We start from the raw sequence: 12,540 nt of genomic DNA, 5'->3' as shown, positions 1-12,540 counted from the left end.
CTACAGAGAGATAGTGATCTGGCCACTATGGAAGTGGGGTTAGGTAACTACTCAAAAGACTTATATTTTAAAGGGTTGAAGACCTGGATGCTTCATCCTTGGTATATAGATGCCTCATGTTAAGAAGTTTCTCTCAGGCACATGTCCAATGTCCTTGACCTCATATTCATGGTTCAGTGACTTCTTGTAAAGAAAGTTAAGATTTTTTGTAATGTTAAATTCTCTCTCATTATAAGTAATAGGATAACTATATTTGGAATGTCATACATTTGTACCTGGCAAGGTCCTCATGCCCGTCAGACAGTTTTCACTTGTCCTCTTTTCATGGATCAGTGAACAAGGTTAAGTTTTGGTGGTCAAGTCCATATCTCAGATACAACATGTATAAGCAATAGGTCTAGGATAGTTGGTGTATTGAAGGACTGCAAGGTGTAAATGTCCAACTCGCAGGTGTCATCTGACCTTGACCTTATTTTCATGGTTCAGTGGTTATACATGTACATGTAGTTAAGTTTTTGTGTTTTGGTCTGTTTTTCTTATACTGTATACAATAGGTCTACTGTATTTGGTGTATGGAACGATTGTAAGGTGTTCATGTCTAGCTGGCAGGTGTCATCTAACCTTGACCTCATTTTGATGGTTCAGTGGTAAAAGTTAAGTTTTTGATTTTTGGCCTTTTTTTCTAATACTATATGCAATTGGTCAACTATATTTGGTGTATGGAAATATTTTATGATCTATATGTCATTCACACAGGTTTTATTTGAACTTGACCTCATTTTGACAGTTCATTGTATGATTGTCCAATGTTAAGTTTTTTTTTTGTTTTGGTCTGTTTTCTTAAACTATGAGCAATAGGTCAACTATATTTGTTGTATGGAAGATTTGTTTTCTGTACACGACTGCCTGTAACAGTTCATCTGACCTTTATCTCATTTTCATGGTTCATTGGTCAATGTTTAGTTTACTTGTTTAATGTTAAGTTTGTGTGACAGTTGTAATAAAGCTTTATATTTAGGACCATCAACATAATATCAATGATAAGTTAGTAAAGAAAAAGCGAGACATTTCAGCGTGTGCACTCTTGTATTGTATACTTCTGAAAAACGAATATATCATCCCTCTGGACTGAAGTGTTTCCCTTTTATTTTGCATGCGTGTAATTTAAAGAAATCTCACTTTTGGCTAATTCAAGTTTTACCATTCCAGAATTATTTGACTATTTTCATGGTAAATAAGACTTTTACCTTTTACCCATATGTTGTAAAACTCTATTTTCAAGAATTGAATCACAAGGATGAATTTGATCAAATAAGCTCACTTTTGGATACTTATCACATATCACATACTTAAATTGTCTATTAAATTGAAAATGGAAATTTGCAAGGTATTAAAGAGACAACCCTATCAAAGAGCAGAAAACATGTCTGACAGAGCAGAAACAATAGTGTGCTTAGATTGATTTTTTCACTTTTGCCCTATTATTGAGATTTAGTGAAAGAATTTTAATTGTTTTATCCCTATCAATTTAGGGAGAGGGGAATCAGTATTCAACACTGCATTACTACATGTATATATCCTACCACCAGTTACAAATGTATGATATAAACAACCATGCTTTGAACATAGCCCCTGTGACTGAAAGGGGAAAAGAGATGCACAACATATAAAACATATTCCATATGGCTAGCTACATTATATCATTTAAAATACTTCATTGATTTTTTTTAAAGTGGAACAGTTTTTTGTAATAAGTTATTTTACTATAGGTACTACAGTTCCCTTTCAGTTTGCCTGCTTAAGGCTTGATTACAGTTCTAATATGAAAATCAGAAGTTTGAGTATGATTGCCAATGAGACAACTCCTCACCAGATACTAAATGACTTAATATATATTATAGATCTCTGACAGCCTTCAACATTTATTATAGCAGAACCAATAACGTATAGTAAGCTACATGTATATAAAAGACCCCTAAATAACATAACACAAAACTACCTGAAAAGGAATATTCTGTGACTGTGTGCAAAAGTGAAATATGTTTAATTAAAAATAAAAGCATATGATGCAATGGATGCAGATTAATAAATAGTCCAATCTCCAATGTTATAGTTTATGTGGTTTATCAAAAAAAGTTGGCAACAAACTTTTACATACTTCATTCAAATAATTTACATTAAACAAAATAACAAAAAAAAAGATGAACATATAGGCCTACTGTTGAATGGATATAAAGGTAAAGCACCTAGGACAGACAAATACTAGTACAAACACACCAGGATTCTCTTCGAATTCCCACCACCTAGAATAGCAAATGGTCGCCCCCTTTTCCCCCTATGCATAGATACATGTATATTACTATATATATATGTAATACTAATATAGTAATCATAAATAATCATTTTCCTAAGGAACTGCAGATTTGAAATATGTAAAGTCATGAAGAGGTTGAACCTTCACTGCAAATCAGAAATTGAGAACCATAAGTCCTAAAAATTACGCATGCCTTTGATAAAATTAAAAGAGCAAGCCCCCTCCCCCCTTTTGACAAAAAAAGAAACAAAACACATAACGATAACTGTATTAATGAATGAAAGGAAAATTATGAAAGAAATCGATATGACCAAACAGATAAGTTGTTCATTTCAAAAACTCAGCGGCCGGTAACAATATGCACGAAATGAATCTTTTCTCAACTTTATTAAAGTACGATGATCTACGATGTCAACAAGTCAATCTCATGATGTTGATGCAGGCCTTAAACTGTTAGTTTACCAAGTAAAGCCTGGTTTGGTATAACGTTGATATGGTTTCAACATACTGCCTGACTTTCCTGACATTAAGATAAACAAAATTTATACAAAGTCTACAAAGAAGAAAAGATTCCAACTTTTACTGACATTTTACGTTGACATTTTCGGCGCCGGAAATTGACAACGTTTATCTATGTATTGACACAACATCGGATGGGGTCGATTCCGGCATATTCTGTTAAAAAAAATCAGTAGCACTTAAAATTTAATGATGTTTTAAAATATATTCATTTTGTTTCAATGATATTTAGTTGATAATTAATTTAGAGAGATGAATAGCTATCGTGTACTTCAGAAACAAGGGGAAAGGAGGACCACGCCCCCATAGTGGGGACATACAAAATAAAGATGACCGTTCTCCGTTTCTACTCGATAGAAGTGCCTAATTTTTTTATAACATCTGTATTATGTACCAAAGATTATAAAATGCAAGTATAAAAAAAATCGAGGCGGAGATTTTTTAGAATCAGCTAATAATTATAGCAGACCAATAAACGTAATAGACAAATAGGCGAAAATGGCGCCTTCTTCAATTTCGTAAAAAAGGCTATAATTTTACAATTTATTGACACATATTGATATTTTTATAGGGGTTACATATATAAGGATTCAGCTATTCTTGATAGTTGAATGAATATTTACTTTAAAAACAGAATCTTTCCCAATTTCTAATTCTACCGGCCATGCTAGGAAAAACTTATAAAAAATTGAGACCCCTACTTTAAAATGGGTACAATTTTTTGCCCTACTTTGGACACCCCTTTTCTTTACGGATTTCGATGTGAAAAACTAGCAAAATTACGATGTAAAAAATTCGAGGTAATTGAAGGATAGGCTTTTTTTTTTACCCCTTTTTAATATCGCTATTTAATTCTATAGTGCAGAAAATCGAAATCCGAAATTCTATGTTCAGATGTGAAAAAATAAGATTTTCTTTAATTTTTTTGTTCAAACATGAAAATAATAAGTAAACTCATATATTTTTCTTTTATAAATGTGCTTACAATCAACAGCATTTACCGCCGGTACTTTGCTGTAAACGAATGAATATTTTGTACAAAAGCGCGCCATTTTTCAGCTGACGTCGACCGACGCAAAAAAGTCCAATTTTCGGCGTAGGACTACTGAGCGCCACCGAATCACATTTTGGCCAAAAAGGCACATCCGGTTGTCCTACTGGAATAGGTAAAAATTGTAAAGTCGATCGTAATGTAATGCATTGTAAAACATGTGAACAATTTGCAGTGACATACATTGATGAGAAATGTATTTTTGTAACGGGATCTTCAAATTTTAAGTAAGATTTTGTACTTGCTCATGAACAAACAGAACAGAACAAACATCTACTGGAATAAAGAAGAGGAAAGCAGCTGAGGAAAATAGAACTAAACATTTGTCATATCTTCTAGTGGTTATCAAAAATGAATGTCATTTTTGCAGGACCAGTAGATTTTAAGTCCACTGGTCCGGTTGGCCAGTACACTAAAAAGTTTAAATTCGACCCCTGCTAACGGCTTTATTTAAGTACAAGAAATGAACGAAAAACACATATGTAACACATAAACAAACGACAACCACTGAATTACAGGCTCCTGACTTGGGACAGGCACATACGTACATTATGCGGCGGGGTTAAACATGTCAGCGGGATCTCAACCCTCCCCTAACATGGGACAGTGGTATAACAGTACAACATTCATGTAAGAACGAACCATAAAAAAAAAGGCTTAACTCATCAGATGGACAAATATACAAGTGGACGTGGCCGAGTACTTGTACATCCCAACAATAAAAAGACACTAGGTTCAGATCTGAGAGTACTCACAGTTAACTGACAGCTGGATCAAAGCCACTAAAAACTAATAAAAAAATATAACAACTCTCCATCCAAATCACAATTAGTAAAAGAAAGTTACCAGTAAGTATTAAAGCAAGGCTTTAAGCAAATTGTTTACGGACAGCAAAACGTATACTCTAATTAGATATCAACCCTACAACACAAACCAAAAGGCATCTATAACCAAGGTAAACGATCTGTATTTTATGAAATTTAATCTAAACTGATGGTTTTTCGTTTTTCTTCCTTATAATTTGTTTGTTTCGAAATTGTTCACCGCTTTAAATTCATTCCTAATACATGTATTCGGTTAATATCCAAAGTTCAAGGGTTAAAAGTGTGATTTTGAAAATTGAAAAATAATCCTAGTAAGCTAACTCTCAAATTTTCACAATACTATCTTTAACTAATTATTCAATTGACTCTATTTCACGAATTCAATAGATTGATTCGAATCCCTATAGATTGGTATGACTTGTTAATTGATATTTTCATAGCTATTAGTCAGAATTATTATACAATAAAGTTTTACAACAATATATCGCTGTCATTTTACGAAAATTGTTTCATTACAATAAACACTCTAATAAATGTTTCGTTAGTTTGTATTATATATCAATACTCCTCCGTGTATTATGATTAGTGTAGGTTGAAAACTAATGTTTATCATTTAAGATTATATACATAGTATTTTCATATATTTAAAGAATTCTGCAGATTGACAGTGCATAAAATTGCTTATTTTGAATTATTTCATTTTTGATTTCCATATTGTTGCCAAATTTGTATGAACAGACGAATTAAAATTTGGAACTAGTTGGTTTTTTTCTACTATAAGTATTTAAGCACTGTTCACGGCTGTTATTGCATATCACTGTCACCAAGAAAAAATGGAAAGAATTTAAATTAATAAGCAACATCAAATGTTTGAATACTCCAGATCCCGATATGTTACGAATAGTACGAAAGCCCACCTTAGATGGTTCTCGATACTGATCTACATGTACACACCAATAACCACTAAGAAATTCCCAAACAAATACCAACTATTTTATTTAGAAATAGTAACACACCAAGAATGGAAATGTTTAGATAGTTAGATAGCCCTATTGCATTCGTATATTGACCACTGTATTTGCAATTACATTTTATACTGTAACGGTCTTTTGTAATGGCCAAAATGAGCTTTGAACGCAGAATTTCTAAAACAGAAAATAAATTAATAATATTTTTTTTTTAAATCTATATGTTATAAGCTGTAACAAAGCAAATCGATATACAACTAGAAGAACTTCAAGCAAAGGTCGTACGATGATAATCTTCTTTTTTTATTCTTTGACCTTATAGACAGTCATTCCAACCTATTGTCATCACTTATTCTGGTTGTGGGCGATACTATTATCAAGCGCCAATAATATCCTGCAAATCATTCTGAACTTCTGAGTAGAACACTATCATGACTATTTTATGTTTAAGCAAATGGTTCTGAGTTTTTTTTTACGGACGCTACATCCTATATTTAATCTTGGAATTTAAAGTTGAACTACATATGTAAGTCTGTGACCTTAGTTCAACTCCTTACATATAAAACAGCCGATGTGCAATACATGTTTTAAAAGGTTTGAACAAGTGTGTGACCTTGTGTTTTATAGACAGAAATTAAAATTTTATTCGAGATACATAATGCATTGTACTACCAAGTAAACTGTATATCTTCAAAGCTTTCGAAAGTTCTCACCTGGATATTTGCATAGACATATCAAGATGGACATACCATTGGACAAACAAACCCCTGGTCATGTGAAGTTGTCAACTAGAGGCTCTAAAGAGCCTGTGTCGCTCACCTTGGTCAACAAAGGACACAGATGGATTCATGACAAAATTGTATTTTGGTAATGGTGATGTGTTTTTAGATTTTACTTTACTTAACATTCTTGCTGCTTACAATTATCTCTATCTATAATGAACTTGGCTCAGTAGTTTCAGTGGAAAATGTTTGTGAAAATCTACAAATTTTATGAAAATTGTTAAAAATTGACTATGAAGGGCAATAACTCCTTAGGGGGTCAATTGACCATTTTGATCGTGTTGACTTATTTTTAGGTCTTACTTTGCTGAACATTATTGCTGTTTACAGTTTATCTCAATCTATTATAGTATTCAAGGTAATAACCAAAAACAGCAAAATTTCCTTAAAATTACCAATTCAGGGGCAGCAACCTCACAACAGGTTGTCCGATTCATCTGAAAATTTCAGGGCTGACAGATCTTGACATGATAAACAATTTTACCCAATCAGGTTTGCTCTAAATGCTTTGGTTTTTGAGTTATAAACCAAAAACTGCATTTTACCCCTATGTTCTATTTTTAGCCATGGTGGCCATCTTTGTTGGTTGGCCGAGTTATCGGACACATTTTTAAAACAAGATACCCCAATGATTATTATGGTCAAGTTTGGTTTAATTTGGCTCTGGCTCAGTAGTTTCAGAGGAGAAGATTTTTCTAAAAGATTATCAAGATTTACGAAAAATGGTTAAAAATTGACTTTAAAAGGGCAATAACTCCTAATGGGGTCAACTGACCATTTCAGTCATTTGACTTATTTGTAAATCTTACTTTGCTGAACATTATTGCTGTTTACAGTTTATCTCTATCTATAATAATATTCAAGATAATAACCAAAAACAGCAAAATTTCCTTAAAATTACCAATTCAAGGGCAGCAACCCAACAACGGGCTGCCCAATTCATCTGAAAATTTCAGGACAGATAGATCTTGACCTGATAAACAATTTTACTCTATGTCAGGTTTGCTCTAAATGCTTTGGTTTGAGTTATAAGCCAACAACTGCATTTTACCCCTTGTGGCCAAGTTTGGTTCAATTTGGCCCAGTAGTTTCAGAGGAGAAGATTTTTGTAAAAGTTAACAACGACGACGGACGCAAAGTGATGGGAAAAGCTCACTTGGCCCTTCGGGCCAGGTGAGCTAAAAATACAGTGGCCACATAGCGTACAACATGGGCTACTAGAGTAATTGTTAATTAGGAATTATTTGAAATAATGTTTTTGTTTTCAAAGTTTTAAAAAGTCTATTTGCCAAAATTTACTTGAGATCTTCTTCAAAAACATTATAAAAAGTATGGAACACAGAGCTTTTTTAACTTACAAAATTGTCAGATTTCGTAAAATTAAACGATGGAATTTAAAGATTTAATATTTGAGATTATAATGAGCTTTCATAAAATAGATAGAAGAATTATGTTATGGTCACTGGACCAGTTTTCCGCTAAAAAAACATTATTAAGATTAAAAAAAAAAAAAAAAAAACACACAAAAAAAAACACAAAAATACTCATTATTTCATAAAAATTAAGCTCTGAGACTCTCCACTTTTCAGCCATAGTTGAAAAAATAATCGTTACATAAAAAGTCTGCACTTTATAACAGTCGTATTAATAAGATAAAACACATAATTGCCATTAATGTCTCCAATGTAATAAAAGTCTACAAGTGAAATACATTCCTTTCTCAAAATTTGCACGTTTTATACAAGCTAATTCCCATTCAACTCTGCTATTTTACAATATAAGATGATAGTAGACGCCCGATCTACCTTACCACAGGACATTTTATAAACCAAACATATAATGTGTGAAATAACTCATATTAGGTTGACTAAAAACTTAAAATTCATGTACAACTAGTTGAAACTCAGAAAATCTAAAGCTTGACAAATGATATTGTGTCTTTTCAAACTTTGAGAAACTTGAATTGGCTTGTCGATCGCAATCGTTCCCACTTAAATTGTATTGTAAAGGTCTAAACAATGTCCCCTATATCTTATCTATAGGTATTAGAAGATATGGTATGAGAGCCAATGAGAAAACTCTCCATCCAAGTCACAATTTATCAAAGTAAACTATTATAGGTCAAAGTACGGTCTTCAACACCGAGCCTTGGCTCACACCGAACAGTAATCTATAAAGGTCCCCAAAATGACTAGTGCTAAACCATTCAAACAGAAAAACCAACAGTGTAATCTATTTTTAAAAAAACGAGAAAATTGAAACACTTATATATGAACCACATCAGCAAACGACATTCACAGCTACTGAACATCAGGCTCCTCAATTAGGACAGGTGAAAACAATTGCAGTGGGTTTAAACGTTTTAATAGGTTCCAACCTATTTCTATTTAAGGCATCTCTTTGTGTATACTATTAAATCATTTATGAAAGTCTACATTTTAATGTTATATTTTACAGATAAAGTGAAATAAAATGATTAATGGAAATGGGTGATGTGTCAAAGAGATAACAACCCGACCAAAGAGCAAAAACAATTGAATATCACCAACTAGAAGTCTACATTCTAATGTAATATGTACAGATAAAATGAATGTCTACAATTCAATGTTATAGACTATTTTACAGATAAAGTGAAAAGTCTACATTTTAATGTTACATTTCAAAGATAAAGTACAAACTATTATTGACTACAGATTGATGAAAGATATTCTCAGAAAATCCAAAGGACACAATCTAATTAAAACAATTTTAAAAAGAAGTTTTCAGATCTTAAATAAATATTTGAACAAGAAGGTAACCAAAAATCGAAGCTTATGACATAAAATCAATTGAAAATATAATGTTAAAGGTACTAATAACTTGGTTTGTGCATACAAGTACATGTAATCTTTTTATTCTAGAAAAAATACAATAAGACGTAATGCCGGTAACGAGTACAGTGCATTTCACTAGGGATTTGGTCTTGCTCAAACGCCAAAAAAAACCAACTTTTTAATATTTATTTTTAAATTTTAAAAAAGTAAGTAGCATAACAAAAGAAATGAAATATATACCTTAAGTATATAGTTTAAAATCAACAAGCAAACAAAAATGATGGTAAACAAACAGACAAAAAAGAAATTGATGATATTTTCCTTTTTTTTTCAAAACAACTTTTATTGTCTTTAAATTAATAAATGACTTTAACAATTTATCCTGTTTGATCTCTTTGAGATAACACACAGTCTTTATTTCCACACCTGACAGCAGTTCAATTGTGTAGAGGTTTACAAAACTTTAATAGACACATACATGGTAGTTCCCTGAAGGTTGTAATTCTTACTTAGTTTCAAAAGCTACCCGTCTCCAACCTTTTCCATTTCAAAATTTTGATACTTTTCTTTTCTCGATAACAATTGCACTTGGGTCTAGCGTATTTTATGTTCACATCATAATGTCATAAGATTTATTTGAATATACCGCGTTTATCATGCTTTACCATGAGATCAGATCAAATTGCTGAAATACCTCCTTCCTAAATTATTGAAAGCCATCATTTTGAATTTACCACAATACTCATGGTGTAAATTGGATACACTCAATCGGTGTCTTGGATGTATCTATCTAATACAACGATTGAATAAAGCTTCTAGTTTGCTAGATAAAGAATTCAGGTGAGAGACCTGGGATAGTATACTCGTCATGAACATTCATGAAATATTTGCCATTGGACATAAAGCAATCAACAATCATTCAATTGGATCGTATAACTCATAAACGTTTGATACACACTTAAGGGCGCACATGTCCTTGAATTATCTTCATTTAATGTTAGAGTCCATAAGTTTGGGGACCAATTTCATAAAACGACCCAAAATGGTTTACATATAGAACAGTTAGACCAACTGAGAGTCAACCATTTTGAGAATCAAATGTATTCTGATTTTATTTTTTGGGAGGAATCCACACCAAAAAAGTGCAATTGTCTCTTCCAGTCCTAAACAAATTGTTCCTAAAAGACGGATAGGTCCATATACATTCTGTTAGATAATTCGTGTTTCAGATAAACATGCGATAAAACGAGATATAGAGGACAAGCAATTAGCGTATTGCGCGAGAAGGGCCAATTATTGGTAAATTAAATTAATGTCTAAGGTCTATACAAATGGTCATAGGTCCAAGATACAGAAGTAACTTTTGTAATGTAATTACTGGAACCTGTCACCAGCTCCAAGCTCTCATACAAAAATAGCAGTAGCACCTACTTACTAGTTTCTTTAGTTAGGATGGTATACATTAAAATATCATCTGGCAAGGCTTGACTTTGGCTTTATAAAACCCTCTGCTTTTTTGGACCATATTTGCGTTTTTCCTTATCCAACTGCAAGGCAGAGGAAGAGAAATTCCTATTTAAGTCAGGCGCATTTCAATTATACATATTATAAGATGATATGCCTTATGTGTCTGTAAATAATTATGGGTCCTTTCATAAAGACCCAAATTAAAACCTCAGTAGAAGGATTTCTGCAATTCTTTTTTTATAATTGAGCATCCTTATTAACAATTAATAAGAAAATAAGAATTTTTAGAATGATAGTTTAAGATTGTTCATGCAAAAATTATACGGGTTTTCTTTTTAAGCCAAATTTAAAAACACATAGCGTTGCATGAAAATAACTTATACAAAAATCTATAAATTGTAAAATGTCATAAAAATGGAAAACTACAACAAATTGCAAATATTAAGAAATTCTGTTGAATTACAATAGTTATGAGTACTTACTATATCTATCAACTGTGACAATCGTATTCCCATTCTGACTGTGAGTTTATCTGAACTGTTTCCTACGGGACGTATCAACTTGTTGTACTTTCGTCCCTTTAGAAGGTCGTAATACAGTCTTCTAGCATCATCACTTCCATAGCTTACACGGACAATAAAAATGCAAAGAAGATTTAAATAAAATAAAAACGAAACATCCCTCATATTCTATAAAATGTACACAATGTTGAGAAATTGATCTGTTTTGAAATGTTACACGGCTGTTACATTATTGTATACAGCGTGATGAATACTATGCCAAGTTAGTTGATTAGTGAAGTCGTCGTGCGCCATCTGGTGGAATAATCTGGTAGATAGTAGTAATATTTAGAGAGTCGATAAAAAATAAGTGTGTTACGTTCAATATTATAATGAAGTTATATTCATAATTTTCTTTCGATTTCGATTTAATAAATACTCTTAAGTAAATATTTAAAGACGTTTAAAAAATATTTTGGCAATGAAGTGAAAGGAAATAACGACAAAGATTAATACTTTAAGTGTTAGTTTCAATATTTAATTAACAGATTTTTATTATGTCAAATATCTAATATTCGGATATTTTTTTCTTCAGTAATTTAAAATCACGCATACAAATAAATCTAAACAGAAAAAAATCTTAATAAGTAGATATGTTGTATCTTTTTATTTGCCATTCAGAAAGAAAATCGGCAAATGTCTTTTCATCTTAGACTAAAAGAAAAGCATGATACAAAAACAGAGACATAAAAGACCCCTTAAAATTTCACGAGGATGTCCACTAGGCGTGAAAAGGGTAGTAATATTTCTTTTAATAATGTTTTTACGTTTTTTTCATTTAGTTGGGCAAAGTTCAGGCGATGTTGCCTTTATGTCTCGTCAACGATATCAATTTGACGTGTGCAAATGTGGTTCTCAAATGGTTCAGCTGACTTAAGGGCGTATAAAAGCATGCAGTGACGGCTCTGTATAACCGCTACCTCGACTATACAATGAAAAAAAAACATATTTCATAGAGTCATTACACGTTAAAAGTGAAAAAAAAAACCACACACCTTTTTCTAATTTTCAAAACTGGTAAGAGTATCATTATCAAGGTTGGCTTTGCCCATCTATGACGCAAAAGTGTACAATCTGGCAATTTGTTTTTAAACCAGGAACTTTTCATTTAAAATCTTTAACTTGAGAGAATGACGATAACAAATTCATACTGTGAAGGAAAAAAAAGATAAATATATAATAATAAAACGCCATAAAGACAACCATTCATCGTTTATATTTAATAAAAACAAATGTTTATAA

General features: G+C 31.9%; 1 protein-coding gene across 3 annotated transcripts in view; it reads right to left on the bottom strand.

Moving 5' to 3' along the window:
• Positions 1–11,602, bottom strand: part of LOC143073137 (acetylcholine receptor subunit alpha-like 1) — a 46,977-nt gene extending 35,375 nt beyond the window's left edge. Inside the window, exon 1 of one of the 3 annotated variants that reach the window (XM_076248470.1) lies at positions 11,221–11,602. In XM_076248470.1, the coding sequence (XP_076104585.1) occupies positions 11,221–11,424 (204 nt within the window). In that variant the 5' untranslated portion in view covers positions 11,425–11,602. The remainder of the gene's footprint in view (positions 1–11,220) is intronic. The other 2 variants (XM_076248469.1, XM_076248468.1) reach the window with 2 other exon arrangements.
• Positions 11,603–12,540: the final 938 nt, after the last annotated feature.

The sequence above is a fragment of the Mytilus galloprovincialis genome, chromosome 4, assembly GCF_965363235.1.
Source record: "Mytilus galloprovincialis chromosome 4, xbMytGall1.hap1.1, whole genome shotgun sequence".
NCBI lineage: Eukaryota > Metazoa > Mollusca > Bivalvia > Mytilida > Mytilidae > Mytilus > Mytilus galloprovincialis.
The sequence above is the reverse complement of the archived record's forward strand: the minus strand, read 5'-3'. Positions and strand labels throughout refer to the sequence as shown.